At 38.8% G+C, this 21,902-nt stretch overlaps 1 protein-coding gene across 2 annotated transcripts in view; it reads right to left on the bottom strand.

Annotated features, from left to right (window-relative positions):
• Positions 1-531: 531 nt before the first annotated feature.
• The window catches only part of CPS1 (carbamoyl-phosphate synthase 1), a 120,874-nt gene continuing 99,503 nt past the window's right edge, over positions 532-21,902 (bottom strand). For both annotated transcript variants that reach the window (XM_079782943.1, XM_079782942.1), the window contains exons 32-39: positions 20,431-20,520; positions 18,686-18,856; positions 16,258-16,332; positions 13,380-13,478; positions 4,913-4,972; positions 3,998-4,110; positions 2,332-2,461; positions 532-1,572 (exon numbers count right to left, since the gene is read on the bottom strand). In XM_079782943.1, coding sequence (XP_079639069.1) covers positions 1,474-1,572; positions 2,332-2,461; positions 3,998-4,110; positions 4,913-4,972; positions 13,380-13,478; positions 16,258-16,332; positions 18,686-18,856; positions 20,431-20,520 — 837 coding nt within the window. In that variant the 3' untranslated portion in view covers positions 532-1,473. The remainder of the gene's footprint in view (positions 1,573-2,331; positions 2,462-3,997; positions 4,111-4,912; positions 4,973-13,379; positions 13,479-16,257; positions 16,333-18,685; positions 18,857-20,430; positions 20,521-21,902) is intronic.

The raw sequence follows: 21,902 nt of genomic DNA, 5'->3' as shown, positions 1-21,902 counted from the left end.
TCCGAGACCCCTCGGGGGATGTCCCACTGCTGGTTTATCAGGCCTAAACCAGCAGTCAGACATCTGTCTCACAATCCGGGACTGCTGGCTCCTAACCGCTCACCTGCCTGCCTGCCTGATCACCCCTAACCACTCTGCCTGCCTGCCTGGTTGTCTCTAACCACTCTCCCCTGCTGGCCTGATCACCCCTAACTGCTCTCCCCTGCTGTCCTGATTGTCCCTAACTTCTCTGCCTGCCTGCCTGATCATCCTTACCCCCTCTGCCTCGGCCCCCACCACTGTGGCTTTGTCCAGTAGATGTCCGGTCTATCTGGTCTAATTAGCATATTACCCTTTTATTAGTATAGATATTAATTTGCTCATACCCTATATTTCTTTGTACAGAAAAAAGAAAAAGTTATATTATTTGGCCTCAAACCCTGATTCATCAGATATATCAACATAAAATAAATAAATGCAAAGAGTACAACGTCATTGCTTCTTAACCGTATTTTATTTAAAAGTTCACAATTAAAGCACTTGTAATAACACAAAAAGGTTAAAGATACAAAGTCTGCCTTAAGGAAGGACTTTTCTTATATGCAGATGGGAAAGGGACCTTGTGCCTAAAATGTGTGGGACTCACAGTGCAGTGAGGGCCTCAGTAGATCATTAGAATCCATAATCTGAAGGGAATGAATGTAACACCCAAGTGTATCCAAAATTGGCAGGAAGTGGGGAGGGAAGGGAAATGGTATAAATCTGAAGATTTCAGTTGGCTCAGGTTAAAATTCCAAAGAACAACAGGAATAAAACCACCTCAGCGGTATCTACCCTTTGCTGACATCCTCCAAAACCCAAAACTGCAAACTAGTGTCTTTTAAAGAAATTTATTGCTTAAAGACCTCTGTCACACTTCTCAAATTCAGTACCGTGGGGAGGGAGGATGATATTCCTGGATGAACCAGATAGAATGATTATTAAAAAGGAGCAATAAACAAACATCACGATGAAGGGCTTCATAAATTAAATCCAGGCTTTATTTTCACAAAGCTTTAGAGTATTGTGCCTTGTGAAAGGATCCTGAGGTGGCAGCTGCTATTTATAAACGACAATAGTGTCTGTGAAGTTTACATAGAAAGAGTTCAGAAGACAGAGCAGCAACTTCTTCTACCTTGATTATCATTAATCAGCACCATAAAATGTTAGCTGCAAGTAAGCACACGGGGAAAGCTTGGCCATCGAAAATAAGGCACCAGCAGAGAGATGCATTCTCGCGAAGAACAAGTTACTAAGGAAGGACTCTCTATGCAAGGCGTTTGAAAAGTGACTGACGACAATTTAATGGTGACAGGAAAGAACATTAAGGCATAAGTGAGTAAACTGAAATAAGGTTTGGTATCAACATTCATCTCTGGGAAGGAAGTTGGAATCAGTTCCTCGGGATAAAATGTGGCTGCGGTTGGCTTGGGAATGGAGCCGGTGTCCACTTCTCTATGCCCCTTTCCCAGCACTGGACTGCCTGTAGTGGAAAAGACTCTTGGAGTCCACAGTGCGAGATTTCTGTATGGCTTCAGCGAAAAGTTTGGTCACCTGAAAATATAAGCGTAGGAGTCTTAGCAACCCAGATGATATGAAAGTGAATGTTTAATGAACCAGGAGTGAAAAGTCAGTTTCTGCTCCCAATTTTCAAAGGGGCATGAGATGAAATAAAGAAAATGTTTTCTTTTATGTAATGGGGACTTTCTGCTATATTTCAGACATCACCATGAGTAAGTTTATCCCAGCACCCTCCCCACTCCTCACTCCCTGAATAGGAATTGACCCTGACCCGGGGAAAAAATATGATGGGCAGAAAGATAATGAGTCTCGAAGAATAGTCTTTCCCTGTGATAAAGAACTTGAGGAGTCACATCCACAGAGAGCTGAGCATGCCTCATGCGATCATTTTCTGTGAATTGAACAAGTGCTTGCATATATCTTGGATCTTCAATCATTAACCTGTTGCTTTGATGGGGTGGCTTTCACTTAGACACAATGGAATAAAAGTTTGTATCTTGATTCCAGGCCACACCACACTTCTTATTTAAAGGATAATTGTATGGGTAATGAGAGAGCCATGGCTATCCACGGCTTTTGATTATCTCAATTGCTTGATCACCAGCTGTCTCAGTTAGGCCACGACCTACCATAATTGCATCATTATTTTAGATTCTATTTAGAAATTCTTCTCCATTTTGATTGTTATAAGACTGGTAGGAGAGAGAGATGTGCATAGATCGATAAACACTCTTAAGGGAGGCACAAAAATAAAAATCCTCATGCAGCCTGTATTTGAGCAAAAGCATATACCTGGAAATTAGTGAGGAGAGCAATCCCACTGTCAACAGCTGTCCTCCGAATCACATAATTATCATGGATAAACTTAGTGTTGTTGTTGGGGAGGTTAATCACCAGGTCAATGCTGCCGTCTTTAATCAGTCTGGAAGGATAAACAAAACAAACAAAAGCTTGCAGGTGACCATGTATATTTTATAATTAATTCTAAAATACTAACATAAATTACTCAGCCATTTGAATCAATGCCATACTGAGCTGACTGCCATTTGTCCTCCTCAAAGTAAATGTTCACATTACACTATTTGGGGAGTTACAATTTTATTACTGTACTCTTGAAAGAATTCTGGTTAAAGTCTAACAAAATGAATGGAAAGCTTGGTTTTCTCTTTAAAATGCTATCTATCCATAGGAAGAATTGGTAATTTGATAGATATTTAATTATTTTACAAGAAGATGATTCCCCAGCGTTGAAGTCCAGCCCACCCCACATTTCCACGCCCAGATTAACTTTACTTCCCTGCCTGCATCCCCCTGCCTCTCAGGTGATGGTATGAGAATGCAGGTCACCTGATTCTGAGTTAAACCATTTCACATTCTCTTGCTGGGCTGCTACACACAAAGAAGACATTTAAATGTCAAAGGCATGGAGTAATGCTAATTATTGTTTTACAAAGCTCTAAGCGAGGGCTTATAACATCCCTGGAAGTCTACTAAGGTCTGAAAATTTTGCCCTTTTATTAATTTGATAATGATTTATAGCTACCTTCTTAGGAGCTCTAACAAATAGTATAGTGCAGTGGTCGGCAAACTCATTAGTCAACAGAGCCAAATATCAACAGTACAACGATTGAAATTTCTTTTGAGAGCCAAATTTTTTAAACTTAAACTTCTTCTAACGCCACTTCTTCAAAATAGACTCGCCCAGGCCGTGGTATTTTGTGGAAGAGCCACTCTCAAGGGGCCAAAGAGCCCCATGTGGCTCACGAGCCACAGTTTGCTAACCACGGGTATAGTGCATAGATTTGGTGTGATTTAGCCATTCAATGAGGTGTAATATCTCTGAGAATTATCTCCTATGTACCTATGCCACATAGTTCTGTGTTTATGTAATGGTGTTCTGGAAGGCTCACACAGCGTGCTGAAATAGTATGTCTTAGAAATCTAGCCTAAGGCATAGTAACCCACCTGATCAAAGAATAGCAAACTAAGTAATCCAATGACTGACATTATCATAGCTCTCATCAGAGTCTTCTACATGTGGCAAGTGCTCAAGAAGTTGACTGAGTCATTGAAGCACAACCTCAGTGAAAGACAGCTGGTCAAACTTGTACTTGACATACACATATATACATAATATAAGTTTGACATCAAAGATAAAGTTCTGTATTGCATTCTTCATGCCCGTGATTCTCATCACTGAGACATCAGTGTTTGTCAAGGAAAGCACCCTTACTAGGAACTATTTCGAAGATGCTACATATTACTATGTGCACATATGGCATTATGTGTTCATAGTGATAGCAGAGTTCACGAGAATGAAACTTTACCATCACCCACAAATTCACTCATCTGAAATTGGTTGCCCAAGAGGACTTAGAGAAGACTTGCAAGGGGGTAAGATGAAGTATTCCTATCACACTGGTTCCCAAAGTTGATCCTCTATCTGCCCAGTTCTTACTTTCTGATGGAAGAGAGGCTGGGATTCTGTCCTTCCTGAGACGGCCAGGCCACTGGGGTGGCAGGGACATTGTTGGCATTGAGCCAGTCTGACGTGGCTTCTGTGGCAAAGAGCTGTGGTTGAAATGGAAAAGTTAGTTACTGGATCACAAGGAAGGCTTTCAGGAAGCAAAGAAGCCTGCTGGGATACATGTGACACTTAAGACATAAAGGAGAAGAAACTGATGAATATGAGAAGCAATGCAATACCATGAATACAGATTTAGACTCACTATCCCGAGTCATAGGCACTTTAAATATTTCTGCATTATTTGCCATGATAAAACATTTAATAACTAAGCCAGGCTTTGTGTCAATGTATTCATAGCAAAGAAGGATTTTTCCTTTATTTTTATTGTTGACACTACTACAGCAAGAAGTTTTGCCTATAACCGTAGCAGCTGGAAATTCTGACTACATATGGGAACAGATAAATGAAAAAGAGAAAATACATGGAAATGTATTGGAACTGTGTCCCAATTCTGTGTAAGCTAAACTTTCTAAATTTGTGATAAATGTACTAAGCCTTAAAACTAGCCCAGTCAACCTATGAACCAGGAGGTCATGATTTGATTCCCCATCAGGGCATATGCCTGGGTTGTGGGCTCGATCCCCAGTGGGGGGCATACAGGAGGCAGCCAATCAATGATTTATTCTCAGCATTGATGTTTCTCTCTCTCCCTCTCTGAAATCAATAAAAATACATTTTTTTTTAAAAGTTAAAACTAGTCTTTCTAATTATTTGATTCCATTGAAGATATGAAACTATTAAGTTAGGATATATTTTGACCTATTTAATTCTCTAAGATGTTTCAATATTTCTTTTGTGGAGAGAGTTCAATGCTGACAGAAAACAACTTGTAAAAAATTTACATACCTTGAAACCTTCATTGTGTAATTGTTCAGCCACACCAAGGAATCTTGGACGGAATGATTGCTGAAATTAAAGGAATTTAATACAATTCACTTTCTAAAAATACATGTCCTTTATTTAGTCATATGTAATATAGTATTCTCTCATGCCACCATGAGAGGTAATGCCATACATTGCCAGGTGTTTTCTATTTAAAGATAACAAGTTTTATCCTTTATCCTCCTATGGCGAGTGCCAGTACTTACCTCTTTTCCAATATAGATAAAATTCCATCCACATTGTCTTACTCTCTGCTTTCTTGCTTTTTACCTTGCCTTCAAATTCCTCTATTCCCTATTTAATCCACTTAATATCTGTCTTTAGATGCAGATAGACCCCAGTTCTGCATGGATCCTTTTTCTGATCAGGGAGGATTTAAAGACGCCTGGGTTAGGAGCTCAATGCCGAGTCCGCTTTGCTGGATGTTTTGCCTGTTCAAGCCGTTCTAATTGCTGAATTTGAATTCGAACTTTGTACTGCCCTTCAGTATTGAAGCCCTGTCCTAGAATCATGCACAGCACCCTGAAATAAGTCAATCATTTGGAACTCACTTTTGCATTTACTCTAAGGCTGTGGTCGGCAAACAGAGGCTCGCGAGCCACATGCGGCTCTTTGGCCCCTTGAGTGTGGCTCTTCCACAAAATACCACGGCCTGGGCGAGTCTATTTTGAAGAAGTGGCATTAGAAGAAGTTTAAGTTTAAAAAATTTGGCTTCTCAAAAGAAATTTCAATCGTTGTACTGTTGATATTTGGCTCTGTTGACTAATGAGTTTGCCGACCACTGCAAGGCAAAGAGTAAAAGAATGGGCTCTGGACTCACAAGCTACATTTGAAATCCTGGCTTTACCATTCATCGTTGCTTAGGAAAGCTCGTGTCTTTGAGCTTTCATTTCTTCACTTTTAAGATAGCAATGAGAATAGTACTGTACCTACTTCTTGGAGCTCCATGACAAACTCTGTGACCTTGAGCAACTTACTTAACCGCCCCAGGATGCTCTTTCCCCACCTATTAAATAGATATAGCAACACCACCCACATCGTGGGGTCCTTGTAAGTACTCTAAAGGGGACCAAAGTTTAATCCCCCCAAAAAGCTTTGCCTTTTGGCTATTGATTTTAATCCAGTTAATAAGAAACAAGACTCGCCCTAGCTGGTTTGGCTCAGTGGATAGAGTGTTGGCCTGCAGACTGAAGGGTCCCAGGTTTGATTCCAGCCAAGGGCATATGCCTGGGTTGCAGGCTTGATCCCCAATAGGAGGTATGCAGGAGGCAGCTGATCAATGATTCACTCTCATCATTGATGTTTCTATCTATCCCTTTCCCTTCCTCTCTAAAATCAGTAAAAATATATTTTTTAAAAATAAGAAACAAGACTCAGATAGAATCTTGACCTTCCCCCTTTCCTGCCTAAGAGATTCAGATAGAAAGGCCTGCTTTGGAAAGGGAATCTTATATTCCCTTTAACATATTCACCTTAATATTAGATAGGAAGGCCTCAGGCAGGGGGCTGGTAGCTAGCTTCCCCCGTCCCATCCCATTGTCACATGTTTCTAGGTGCCTAGCTGCCATCTGTGTGAGGCTGTTCCTCAGCTACCTGTAAATTGCTTATTTCTCCCTTCCCATAATGGCACATGAGCCTCAACTGCCCATTGCGTTTCAGGTCTCATATCTCATGACACCCCAGCATGTACTTCTATAATAAACTTCGTACATTTTCTCCTTTTAATCTGTTTCTGCTCATTTGATTAGCCCAGCTCGAAGAACTTTAAAGATGAGAGGAAAAAAATTATTTTCTTTTAGCCCTCACAACTCAATGAATGAATTTAAAATAAAAACTACTTAATTGTTAGAAGAGTGACTTAGGATAATTAGTGGCCCATTAATTTATAGTTCTCATTAAATAGTATTCTTCTTCTTCAAATAATTGTGTGTTTTTCCCTCCCAGAGACTAGATTCCTGCCCCTGCACCTTAGTTTTCAAGCCTGGGTTCCTCTACTGGCTGTCACACTTATAACAAGAACCAACTTCCTCCTCACATAGATTTTAGTTCTGGACAGGCTTCCCTAACACTGCATCTCACTGTTCAGGTATCTATATATATAAAAGGCTAAGTGTCCATCCAACCGGTAGCTATGATGTGCACTGACCATCAGGAGGCAGACGCTCAACGCAGGAGCTGCCATGATGCACACTGGCCATTTAAAAATAAACAGCACCACAGACCTGGTGCCGACAAACCAACACTTGGCTTCCCCCAAGTGGGACACAGGTCCCGCCACAACCCCGGAGTGACACCCCACCAAATCGCAGCCAATGCTGCCAAGACCCCATGGCACAAAATGTGGCCCACAGACCAGCCCAACCCAGAAACCGGTAGCTGTGGCTATGTGTAATGATGTCACATAGCAACGCTTCCTCTCCCTAGCGACTAGCCTCCTTGGAGTTTCTTCAGCCCAGGAACCCTACTTGCTTTATAGCCAGGTGCAAACATTTTACAGTTTAACCAAATGTTTGTGAAGTGTTTTCCCATGCCTTATCTCATTTGATCCTCACAGAAGTCCTGGAATAGGTAGGTAGGATATTCCGTAGAATCCTATTTTATTTTCATTAGCAAAATGCAAATAGCGATATTAAAGTATTTCTTCTAGTTAATTTCCTTTCAATGTGCATGGATCCGTGCACTGGGACACTAGTTTTCTTACAGTCAGTCCTTTGCTGTGACCTTAGAGCCCCAGCTGGACCCATCTAGTTTCCAGGTCCTGCCTTCCCTGGATTCCTGCTCATGCATCAGAGTTGCCCAGTCACAACATACCTCCTTCCTGTGGCCAAAAGCCAGTGTTTACAAGACAGTGGTCAGGGTGAAAGAAAGCAAAGCTAAGTGGCCTACCCAAAGATCAGCCCATGACCTTGAGCTCATTAACATGAGTATACAGTAACAAGTGTGAAACAGTATACAAAGTTTAAAACTCCTATTCTGCTTTAAATGAGAGCATTTTGGCTGTTTTCCTTTGTAAAAAGTTTATACACAGATGGCATAATTTGGTTACTTTGGTAAATGTTTATAATCTATTTATTATATTAGTAATTGTTATATTACATTAGTAATGGTTGAAAAAATCATGGATATAATTTTATTTCAGAATTTTAGAGAAACTACAAATTATAATAACAAAACAGCAAAATCCTTGCGCAACTTGGATTATGTCCAGCCCAAAAAACCTCCTAATATTTACTTGCAGAGGCTTTCTGAGAACAGATCTAAATCCTAAGAAAAGACCCAAAGACTGTGTTCAAATATAGAATTCTTTCAGATTCCGGCCCTCTCAATCCCAGAAAGGCAGTTTTATGACAGGAAACTATCAGCAAATAGAAAAGATAAATGCAACTGGATGGATCTCAGCTAAGGCAGGCGCAGGGTTATTCATGACAGCCTAGAACACGAATTGTAACCATGCCCAGGAAAGTAGCTTTCCACTTCTGCTTAGGACCAAAGAACAAGAAATGGGCTTAGCTATAAGAAGCTCATGGCTAGACATAAAATAATAAAATAAAAAAGTATAAAATCAGAGAGTAACTCAGTGGTGTTAGGGCAATTTAATAAGCTATGTGGCAGTCACTTTAAGAACAGGTTAGCAGAAGAATAGGACTCATTTGTTCACATTTGATTCTGCTTGGAAAGCAAGGGACTAAATTAGATGGTATTTTAGGTTTTCTTCATGTTTAAAGTTCCTTGAAATACAGCAAATATACATGAAATATTCTAAATATTCTGAATTTTGGAACATTACATTGTGTGTAACACAGAACAGACTTATGTAAGCACCAAAGTACATTGGAAGGCACAACATAAAGGTATCCAACAAACACCTATTGCTAATTAATAGATTAACCATGAACTGAAGAAACTATTCTCAATCTCTTCAATTTTCCTCTAGCAAAAAGTCACTGATAATATGTGGTCATGTGATAATATAATGTTGAAACAGTTTCCTAAAATACAATTTCTTAAGTACAGATTCTCAAAATATGGTCCCCTGGGAAATCAGCAAGACCTGAAAATTTGTTTAAAACCTGAAACTTTACGCCCCACCCCAGATCTACAGATGGATCCTCGTAATCTGCATTTCAGCGAACCCTCCTGGTGATTCCGAGACACACTGGAGCCTAGGAATGGGAGGGAATAGGAGACAGGAGGGCCATCTTCCTCTCATTTTATAATTTGAGGTGAAGATGCACTAACCTTGGCCAAAGACACAGTGAAAAATGTTGAGGGAGGAGAGCTAGGATGTAATATTTTTCTTCACCATTTTAAAGTCAAATAAGTCAGCCAGTCCTCTAAGGCCTGCAGACACCAGTCAGAACCCCATTATGTAGCTGTTCTGGTGCTGGAAAAGATAAATATCCTACATGACAGTATTGGCAGTTCCCAGCCAGGCAACCACTCTGCCTCCCGGTCCGGGGTGTTGGCTTTCATAGCCACATTATAAACTTCTATCCAACATGTATTGAACACTTGTGACACATAAAACAGCCTCTCTACAGAAAGAAATTACAGCTGTCAGCTTGCATCTGAGCGGCCCCAGAGTTAATAGCTGATTGGAAATACCTGGGTAAGAAACCATTTGTAACTAGAGGTGAGAAGTACAAGCTGATTTATTGCCTGGAACATGTTTATAAGAAAGTCATATATATACATATATTTCCTCTAATTATCATTTTCATATTACTCCAACTTCTGCCCATGGAACAGAAAAGCCAAGCTAATACTGTGTGATGCCTGTGGACTCTACAGGGGCGTCTGGATTGACAACTCTACGGTTGCTCCTAATGATTCTGTATTGAAGATAAAAGGTTATTCAAGTCACTCTGAGTCGTCTTTTTCAAATAAAATGCTTGCTTTGTGTTTCTGCGCGATGCCAAAGCGCAGCTGTCTGGATGGCACTCGCCTCTCCACAAGCATCACTGAATAGCCCAATCAGAGGGGAACAAACAACAAGGGCTCTTGATCTACTCTAGAGTAAATCGTTTTTCGTTAACGGGTGTTCCAGAAAACTTCAAAACGAGGCAGATTGCCTGCTCACAGCAACTAGAAATAAACCCTGATGGGATGAAAGGAAGCTGGAAACCCTACAAGGGAATCCAAGATGATTCTGTTCCCATATAAACCTGTATTATGTGTTTCTTATATTAGCATCCATGCCTATAGAAAGCCTCTTGGTAGAGACAGTGTGCGTGTAGTAGTTAAGTTGACAAGGATCCCTTGACAAAATCTAAATCCTGATTTTTTCCAAAGCCCTTATTACACCAGGTTGATGTTATAAATATTTCAAATTTCCTAGGTAATTTGACTCATAGGATTTAACCTTGACACCCGCAGACACAGACAGTCTGTGTGTGTGTGTGTGTGTGTGTGTGTGTGTGTGTGTGTGTAAAGGATTGCAGGTAAAAGAGAAGGAAAATGAAAAGAAAATGTTAAGAAGACTGCAATAACTCCAATGAGTGTATGCATGTCCCCCCCCAAACTATTTACTAAATGTTTTGAAGTGGCTGATATTCACTAGTAATAACTACTATTTAAAATCTATATTAAACCACCAACAATAAGAAAAATGCTTCCTGGCTCACAATCCCTTTTACCTCTTCTCCATAGTTCTCTTTCCCCCTAATTTTATCTTATAACCTATTATAAAATGTTGATGATACAGTAAGGTATCTTCAATTAAATTGTTCTACTCATAACAGGCAGGTGGGTCCGGGTGGGGAGATGAAAAGAAGACCTTTGCCTCAAATAAATGGGGTAGATATTGACCATCCTCCCCATTTATACATGAAGGAATGATGGGGCAAATTAACTGTGAGTGATGTCCACACCCATGCTAAATCAATGGTTGTCTTAAGAAATCCAAATGCAGTTGTGGACTCTCTTTCTTAGAGCTTCATTATATAACTCACCTAAATTCCTTCCCTTGTTTTTACTGGCCCTACCCCTCATTTCTATATTTTAGATCCTTTGAAGTTTTGACCATATATTCAAATGAGTTTATATGAATTCTTCTGACCTAGTGGAATCATGTTAAATAAAATGATTTTTAAAAGTACAGTGTATCCTGAGATATGGAACCTTAATTACTTTGTCCACAGTTGCTATGAAGTTTGGGTAAAAAGTTTGATTAGATTTGGTTCCATTCTAGCCAAGAAATGCCCAGTGACTTTTATGGATAGTAACTCTCTAGTTAATATATTCTGTCATATTGTTGTGTTAAATTTATGACTACAGATTTTTTAAATCGCTGTGAAAGTCTCTCACATAATAATGGTTAGTCTCTACTCTACAATTAATGCATATATATTAATTGTTGGTGATGGCAGTTTTTCTTGCCTCCCATATAAAGTAGGTCAGGAAGTGATTCTTATATATCTCTGAAGGCTTAGAGTCATGCTGATCAAAATTTAGCACAGCTGTGAATATTTTATTATATATTTCTTTAAATATTTCCTTTGTATCTTTGTAATTAAAATACATATATATTTAAATCTCTAACAGTATATACTCATTCACAGGGAGAAAGTTCTTTGCAATAACTCATGTAGCTACTGAAACATTTATTTCATTTAAAAAATAAAAAAAGAGTACGTGGAAAGGTAGAAGCTCAATGGACAGAATCCCTTGCTTAAGAAAACTCTTTTTCTCCAACCCCCGCCCCCTTTTTCTCCTGAAAAGCAGAAGTTCTATTCACTGATGCCAACATTGCACAAATACTTCATAGGGATCAAATTAATTTTTGCTTCACATTTCCCTGCAGCACTGGAACCAAACAAGGCACAATTTTATACATCACTGCCTTTTTAAACTGGTATTTTAAAATGTTAGCACTGTATGATTAGTTGAGAAGATGGGGATTAAGGGCATGGTCTTCCTCTGAATGCCCCCAGGTCTCACATTAAACTTTAAGCCATAACTGGAAGTTGGGCAAAAACTCTCACACTTGCAACTTAATAATACTTAATACCCCTTTATAATGTAATGATTCTCTCATATGGTGTGATGTGTCTCTAAACTGCCATTAAGATTTGCAATAGCAAGTCATCTTGTTAGTCTCTACTCTAACTGTTCACCTTCACCCTTGTGGCACCTTTATAAAGCAAAATCCCAAGTTACTCTTTGCAGAAACTTCTCCAAGGCCACTACCCATCCAGTCTCCAGGGTCTAATTTGCAGATATTAAGACACCCTAATGAGATGGCATGTACAATAATCACCCACTGGCTTGAGGATACCTGGTACTGTTCTAATTATATTTTAATGATTTTTATGTAACCATGCAGGGTTTGAGATTATTAAAAGTACAGCAGGGGTGATATATAAGACCAGCTATTGTTTGCAAAGGATACAAGAATTACTACTCTCAAAAGAAAGTGAATGACCCTTTGGAAGCATCTAGTATTTTTCAGGAAATTTATAAACAGAACAGGTTCTACATTCTTGCAATAATTATTCCAAGGAGTGGTAATAGAAGTTTCCTGACTACCATTTTGCACTAAGATTGATATTTGGCCTAGAATAATAAACCAATAAGGCCCTTTTCATTATATGAAGCCATTCACTTATAATTATTGCACCCTGCTTTGACTTAGAAGGCTTACCAAATAATAATATTTGAAGAACTGCCATGGTATTCTGTGGGAAATGCTGATGTTCTTAAGCCCATTAAGTCACTGCCCTTTAAAAACTTACAATCAGTCATGGAGAGCTGGGCTGAGAAATTTTCTCAAAAAATCCCCATCTTCTTCAACTTTGAATTTTTGACAGTTAGCAGAAATTGAAATGTGAATGAATGAGTGTAAGAAAGGAAGGGAACAGAGGTCAAGATGAGGCTCAGACACCAGAGAGAAGTATCTACCAGACTGTTGGAAATATGAGGTGGCTGAGGATTATGATTTAAAGGTGATTGTTTTAGATAGAATGGATATTGTAGACATAGATGAGCTGGAAAAGGAGAAAGTTAAGAGATAGAGATAGACACAGACATAGAAAGAGAAAGAAGAGGTAAGACCCAACCTTTTGGAAAGCCCATGTTTAAGGGTAAGGAGGAAAACTAAGAGTAAAACATACAGAGAAGATGTAATCAAAGAATAAAGGAGATACCTTTCAAAGACACCCTAAATTCCTTTCAGAACAATTACCCTTTCACTAGAGACATTTTCTCTCTGTCTCTTTTTATTTACCCACTTATTTATATTGGCCACTGCAATGAAAAAAGGGCAAAAATCAGGGAACATATAGAGAAAAAATGACCATTCTCTCTATAAGTTGCTATTTTCTTTAGAAGGAGTTCAAACTAATCTCCCTCTTTGATACAATAATTAAGGTCCCTTCCCCCAGCTATTCCCAGCATGTGCCCACTGGCATGCATACAACCACATACCACGTACCTGGATTCCAATCAAGATGCCTTTCTGGGGTATCTTAAATCCTGTGGAAAGCATTGCCTTTAGGAAAGCTGTGTGAATACCTTCACCAAAGCAAGCAACCTGTTTAGAATAAATGAAAAAGATAAAATAAAAGGAAGCAAATAGTCAACCACCTTTACCGAAAAACAACTACAAATGGAAAGCACTTTACTCATCGATACCTTTGCCAGGTTTTATTAAATTGCCCATGCAATCTGAATTCAGGGATGAAAAGGCTGGCCAGGGCAGATGTATCTTATGTTTTTAATTAAGCATAATGAATGAATAAGCAATTCTTTCTCTATCCAACAGCACTCCATGGAACAACATAACTGGATTCTACTGTGAATTATTTGGATACAAATCACAGCTTCTGGTCCATAATGCGGTGAGTTACCAAATGTTAAGTTGACATAATGTTTAAATAACAGTGTATGTTGTGTATGCTATGCAACAGTGCATGAATTCACAGGTCAGTAGCACAAATGCCTAACTGCTGATCATTCCTTCAGGAGTCCTTTCACACAGTGTATGAGAAAGCCTTCTGAGCAATTCAATAAATCCATGAAAATCTCAAAGGAGTTTGTTTTTTATAATTTCCATAAAATCAACATACATACCATACTGCTCGCCCTGAATCCTGCAGCCATAAGTAAAAAACAATTCCAAACTAACAGATAATGTTACGATACATAGAGGCTTCATCTACCATAATTGTGCTACAATATAACTATAAGTCACACGGCCAGCATAACTATAGAACAAGTAGTATATGTGAGTAGGATGGGTGTAGATTCTGCCATGCACATCATCATTTGGCACAGGTACAGAAACACCATTATAGTAAATAACACTGATGGCTAACTTCATTCTTTAAGCAAATGACTCCTTTACTATGAAAGGAAAGTTCTCAAATCACGTTGACCTTCAGTTGACCACCAATATACAGGGTGGGACAGAAGTAGATTTACAGTTGCAGGTACATGAAACACAGAGTTTATTCTTGCATTATTATTTATTAATCATTGTATTATTTTCCATACAAATAACTGTAAGTAGATTTACAGTTGCAGGTACATGAAACACAGAGTTTATTCTTGCATTATTATTTATTAATCATTGTATTATTTTCCATACAAACAACTGTAAGCCTACTTTTTCCCCACCCTGTATACTCCACAGTGAACATTTTCTTTGGTCAAGTTCTGGCCAACTAACTTAATGGGATCTAAGTTAATGGTACCCAAATTCTAATGAAAGAACCTGGGCCATCCCATCATAAGTGCATGTAAGTACAACAGCACACAAGAGGTTTCAGCAGTTTTCTACAGAAAAACATATGAAGTAGTCAGATATTCAAGTAAAGATTAGGACTGATAGCCTTACCTCACCACAAGGAAAATAAAACACCCTTACCTAGATCAGGAGCTAAATGTTCATTCCACCCCTCCATAAGCCATTTGAACACTGAAAATGTCTTTTTGAAACATAATTGACATTGCACTAAGCTAGAATTATTATTCTGATTTTGCTTATACAATAGACCTTGTAACATCAGACTTAGTGACACTTGGAAATATGACTCTAATAATGGAAGAAGAATTATCTTTTTATATTTTTGAAACAGATATTACAAAGGGAGAGCCTAATTTCTAATTTTTTCATATTTCCATAATTCAGGAACACCAATAATGTATGTCTGGAGGCAGAACGGACTTCGGCACTGAAAATGGATTTGCCACACTAGAGCAAATGGCATGAAGGAAAACATTCTCTCCCTGATATGAACCCTGGACCAGCTGAAAATAGCCCCTCAACTGAGTGACCATGGGATCAAGATAAACCCAAAGAGAGCCTCCTTCAATGACCGGAAATGGAATGGAGGCCCCTTGCTTTAATGTTAGGTTATCTCACCTATTAAATTAAAAGAAGCAGCAAAGGAGCTAAGAGAATGCAGTCATCAATCCACATACAAACAAGATAGCCATTTATTCCTCACTGCCTGCCTTCCATTCTCACGTGGCTCCTCATTGCAGACCTTGCTCGAAACCAGGCAACCATACAAAACATACCGTATTTGTTGCAATTAAACGTTTCCCCTTTCAGGTTTTCCTCAATACCAAGAGGAAACAATGATGCCTCACAGTCTGGTGTTGACAGTCCTACGTGCATGGATGAGAAAGTGAAGGTTGTATCTGGTGAGTCTGTCAGGGCTAGGTGATTCATAAAATGTCCTGACACTGACATGTAGGGAACTTTCTAGAATCTGACAGCTCTCTACAAGAAACACATTTCACATTCTGGAAGAAACCTTCAGCTGACAGAGTCCCAACACAAGTGAAGAGGGACATCCAGTGGCCACTCCCATTATAGTTTTTAAATAATCCCCAAGAGGTTAAAGTTGCTTTGAAAGTCATTCTAAAGTTTTGCATATATTTGCATGTTGCACAATATTTAGGACCATGATCTTTCTGATGATGCACATCTATTTTACATTTTGTTAGTAAAAATCCACTGATCTAATGCGGGGCCGGGGGGGGGGGGGGGGTTCAGAGAGACCTGAAAATCTTAAAATGAAAAGAAAGACGTAGAAGATATTTGGAAGCTATTCTCAATGTGTGATGTGGAAACCAATTAGAAATACATGTATTATATTCACATGTTGATTTTAGAATCTGGTCCCCAAAAGTAAAAGATTTTTCTTTAGCTCAAAATTCTTAAGCCCTTTTCAGACTTATTCTAATAGCAGAAGTTTGTGTCCACATTACTATTTATTAACTTACTTTACTATATTCAGATCAGAAAACCATATATTTCAAAGTAGACTTAATGAAAGTGTTTATTAATCATTACTAGTTACCTCTCCAGTGGAAGCCATCTCGCATCTCAGAATGGGGTCAGCATCCCTCAGCCGGGGCCAGGAAAACATTGGAGCCTGTCAGAAATAAGGGGGAGGAAAAAGCATGTGAGAAATGTTTAAAAGGACGAAGAGAAAAAAAATATATTTAGTGAATCATCTCTCACACAATTCACTTAGGCTATGGAAGACATGTAAAAAGAATCTCTTTGGTCCAAGCATCTAACTTGAAAAATGGCTTTAAAACTCTGTTCCAAGAATTTCCTGAGCTCTTAGCCAAAAGCTTGGGTTAAATAATCACAAATTATTTCTGTAAATAGGGCCCCTGTGACCAGTCTAAGCCAGTGTTTCTAATCTGGCCTACACAGAGTCTTACTGGAGTGATTTCAAACGAAGTCTTTTGGGCATTGGTCTACCCAAACACAGAGTTCAAACACATTTTTTTCTTGGTTGGCTTTTGAAACATTCTTCTTCTTGTTTTGATCATTTGAACTTGCAACAAGCCACCTTGCCAGAAATGTCTGTCTGTAAGCTGACTTCTGAGATATTAAACTGTTGTTGACACCTCTTAAAAAGCTTTGAAAAACATTCTGCTTGGAAACACTTTCACTCAGAACTTTCATATGAACTAGAACATAGACAGGAGTGCTTACTTTTCATTCATTTTTATCAGTGCAACTCACTAAGAACTGAATTCTTCTTTCTTGCATATATTCATTTATCTAGTCTAGACTATTTCTCCTTAGATTCAGGCACCCTTTGAGTTGTCATGGGAATTCTAGCTTGGAGTCATTTTACTGAGTCATCTTAGTCAATTTATCATACATTCCTGCCCTCCAGCTTCTCAATACCCTCATCTATTGATGTCTACCTACCTATCCAGGGCTATATTAAGATTGACTATAAATAAATAATTTGAAAAAAGTAGATTCATATACAATAATAACTAGGAAAGAAGTAAACTAAAAGATACAGTGCATTTTGAAAATGCTTATCTACCCATCAGTATTATTTTAATGGGAAATTGTTTCATATACATGTGTTCATGTGTATACATATTCCTGTGTTTATGAATAAAGAAACATGAATTTAAAATTGATATAGAATCTTCAGTGGAAAATATTTTTCAGGACCTTGTTGGTCTCAACATAATTTAAACACACACACACACACGTGTGTGTGTGTGTGTGTGTGTGTGTGTGTGTATTGCCTTGAAAGCTTTAATGATTTAATGATTTATGTTTTGTCATAGTCTCCAGGTTTAAAATGCTACCATTCCCAACATAAAAAGTGACATTCTATTTCAGTGCACTATAAAATCCAAGGCATCCTAAATTATTAATTTAAGTAAGATTAATAAATATTTTTTATTTATAGCTTCAATGTAAGGCTTCCACTGTGAAAGTCAGAAGTCAGAGTCTCCACTGTAACACAGTGATTGAGTTAATTAGTACATGTAGAAATAGAAGTTTTTGGAAGGCATCTAAAACATATGTCACATAAATATGTCACTCAATATAAATTAATTTAATGTGTGCTTCACTAAAAAATTCATATGTTTATATAATATCTCACTAATCCTCATGCCTGTTCATTAAAGTAGTTAAAGTCACAATTATAAATCCTCTGGGCATGGATACCCGGAGGCAGCTAAAGAAGCACAATGGCTTCATTTCAAGTTATCATTAGAAATATACATATAGCCCAGCTGGTGTGGCTCAGTGACCTATGGACCAGGAGTGACCTATAATGCAGGAGGTAGCCAATCAATGATTCTCTCTCTCCCCCACTGAAATCAATAAAAAATATTTTTAAAACATGAGATATACATATATATGAAATTAGTGAACAACCCTTAAATTTTCTTGGTCACTCTTCATAAAGGTGCTGGCAATTTCATCACTCTCACAGCGCCACTGTTAACAGTAACTGCTATCTCAACTTTTCAAGTGGGAAAACTGTACCACTAAAGAAAGTAGAGACTAAGCAACAGTGACTAAGGTGGGAAGAATTTAACCAACACCATAGGAGAAAGACTGTTACAAGATTCCTGCCTTCTTGAAGTCTTGGCACAATTCAAATGTGGCTCAGTTCAAGCCTCATCCTAACACTATATATCCATGATTTCTGTTTACCAACTAAACTGGCACCATCATGCATCAGCTTCATAAACGTAGTCTATAAATCACTCAGCTGGTCAGTTTTGACTCAATTCTAAATGGTTTTTAAATTATTTTGAAATGCACAGTGGTTTACATAAAGTTGACTGTAGTGCATCTTCGTTACATATTCAAAGGAAATATCATTAACTTTCCAGTCCAGCACTTCAGAGAGAAGGTTCATAAAATATCAAGGTTCTTTGGATGAAAACTTGTTCCTTTCATTTCCTTGGAACTTACAAAAATGACTAATACATTTTTTCAAATGTTACCTTAATTCCAACATAGTCAGAAGGAATGATGGGATGCTCTAATGTTGGAAGAGGTGTTTCATCGATGCTCTCTCCAATCATCACTTTGGTGGCCACATCAATGAAGTCTACCCCAAGTGTCTTGGAAACAAAGGGGAAGGATCGAGAAGCTCTCAGGTTGCACTCAATCACCTGCAAAGATAACAAAATTCAAAAGAAGAAAAAGGATGGTGAGAGCTAATAGCAACAATATTAATATTCTCCCCACCAATTGGGTTCCAGCTCTTCCTGACTGGGGACCAGCCCTTGTTTTGCCAGCTTCTCCCTTTACTCCTGCTGCTTGCACTTTTCTAACTGGTTTTCTTTCAATTAGTCACTTTAACTCTGACTTTCTTTCCCTTTTCCAAAGTTCCATTGCCCTGCACTGCTGACAGATTGATGTCAATGCCAGCTCAGATAATCCCACATCCCTACGGAAAGCTGTCATTGGACTCTCACCGGCCATCAGATTAAGGTGGAGTCCTTGAAGGCCTTCTACCCTCCTGTCTCAGTATGCCCCTCTGGGTTATCTTGTACCACTTTCATGGCCTCAATCTTACTTTCCAGTTTACCTTGCACTATTTCCCTAGAAAAAAATGGTCTTGCTGAACTGAACTAGTCACTATCTCCTAAGATGTGCCCAATTTTCTCCTAGATGTTCTATGGGTAATGTCCTCTCTAACTTCCTTCTAGCCATTCTTTAAGATAGAGCTCAAAATACAAAATCTTCCTTGAAATATTTTATAATCCACTTCAAACCAAACAACCAGACAAATGACACTCAAGTACATGTTCATGCACATACAGGTATGCACGCTTGTGCACATGCAAACACATGCACACTAATAGATATGTTCTCTCTATTCTATGATGCCAATACCATTTCATTTGTACATCCCTCCTAGCAGCTATTGTACTCTAACTTATATTATGGTTTCCTTTTTTAAAATATATATATTGATATCAGAGAGGAAGGAAGAGCTAGATAGAAATATCAACAATGAGAGAGAATCATTGACCGGCTGCCTTCTACCCACCCTATACCAAGGATCAAGCCCACACCTGGGCATGTGCCCTGACTGGGAATCAAATCGTGAGCTCCCAGCTCAAACACTGAGCCATGCCAGCCAGGCTGGTTTTCTACAAATTCATCTTCTTCCTAGCCCTCATTAAATTAAAGACATTTGGGAGCAGAGACGGTGTTTTATAAATTTTTGTAACCACCATATGACTTTGCATAGCAGATGCTGAATCAGTATTGGTTACTGATTGGTAAAATGAAATAGACTAAATTAATTAAGACTAACCTAGTTGATTTAACATTTTTGATATTTTGGTAAATGGTATAAAAAAACAGCTTTCTTTTTTGGGAAAAGAGTAAAGCAACACTTCAGGGCATGTAATTTGTGACTGTTATACGTGTCCAGATTACTTTCTGGCAGTCACTGTATCCATCTATACTATACTGCAGGTGGCCGACAGTGACCTTTCCAATGGATCAGAGTGCTTTCCAAAGCTGTGACTGACACGTCAGTGCCACCAAGAGCCTGTGCTTTCAAACTAGGTAGGCATTATACACTGTGAACATCCTACATCCAGTTACTAACAGCGGCAGGTGGTCTCACTTGCTCTGTGGTTGTGTCCACAGGGAAGATTACTAGAAGGACACAAACCGAGGACATCTAACACAGCAGTGCTCTCCTCTCAAACGCTTTGGCATTTCTTACCAAGACATCATTTCCTTTGACAAGAAACTGGACATTGAATGGGCCAGAGATGGCAAAAGCCTTTGCGATCTTTCGGGTAGCATCCTTCACCTAAATCAAAAGGACAATAATATAGTGTTAAGAGCATATCTTAGATAAATTCCCCCCAAAAGTTACAGATCCTTAAATTTGTATTTCTTTAATTTCTCTTTATAGACAGCTACATTTCCAATAATAATAACAACAACAACAACAACAACAACAACAACAACACAGTAGTAGCCACTATTAGGCTTTTTTAACAAAATAATAATATGTGCTTAATATTCACACCAGAATACCATGGGGGAAAAAGCAAATAATTTACAGAATTATTTCTCTGCCAAATGGTCCTACAATAATATATTCTGGTTTCACTTCAAGGGCTAAATGGAATCCTTTCAGTTTAGTTGCTTCAGGACCAAAAACTGAGACCAAACTCTATATTAATCTAAAGACCCACTTTCTGTGAGGTGCAGGCCTAAAATTACATGGTATTGCAAAGACACCAGAGAGATTTATTTTATGTGCTTCTCTGTTGCCCTGGAGTTTGTAAGGGTAGATATCATGGGGCAGAAGGAAATGGTGCTTCCTTGCAGGGAGGGCTTGCATGTCACATATAGGAATTTCTATAGCCAGGGCCAGAAGGTACCCAAGATAAGAGGTGGCCCCGACTGTAGAAGCAAGAACTCCTCATTCATTACACTTACAACAGTGGTTTGGCAACTTAACTGGTTATTAAAGGAGGTAGAGGTCATGGCATATTGAGCTCTGAGAGACTTGGAAAGATCAGAGCTCTTGAAGCCATTTATTCTGATAAAAGAAACTGAAGCACATTTGAAATCCAGGGATGTTGTTCTTTTTTTTCATCATTGAAAGTATTACAGTATTACAGATGTCCCCCGTCTCCCCCGACCCACTGACCCTCTTCACCCTGCTCCTGTTCATTCCCTCCCCAGGCCTTCCCCACACTATTGTCTGTATATGAAGTTCCTTGGTTAATCTTGTCCTGCCCCTCCCCACCCCTTAAATAGGTCAGTCAATTGCATACTTCAATGTCCCTGGAATGTTGTTCTTTGATGCCTCTGGTATTACAAAGCATCCTGTTACCTTCTCATTTTAGAATAAGGTAAGACCTTCAGACTCACACCCAATGTACAGCCAGACAGCCAGGCCTGCCTAGATTCTGATGGCAGGGTTATTAGAAAGACTCACTAAAAAAGCCAAGCTAGACCTAAAATACCTGAAGACTAAGGGAACATCTGCAAGAACTAATATGAGCGTCTCTAAGAATACACCTAACAGTGCACACTGAGAGCTGAGTCAGCCTTCATTCTTGGGAAGGTCTTTAAAGCGGTGGTTCTAAAAGAGGGGTAAAAAATGATATTTCAGAGAGTTCCGGTTTCAGGTGGAGTTAGGGGTGAATAGTGAAATCTTCCAGAAGACTCCTGCAG

The sequence above is a fragment of the Cnephaeus nilssonii genome (genome assembly GCF_951640355.1).
Source record: "Cnephaeus nilssonii genome assembly, chromosome: 10".
Classification (NCBI taxonomy): domain Eukaryota; kingdom Metazoa; phylum Chordata; class Mammalia; order Chiroptera; family Vespertilionidae; genus Cnephaeus; species Cnephaeus nilssonii.
This window is presented reverse-complemented; position numbering and strand designations above follow the sequence as displayed.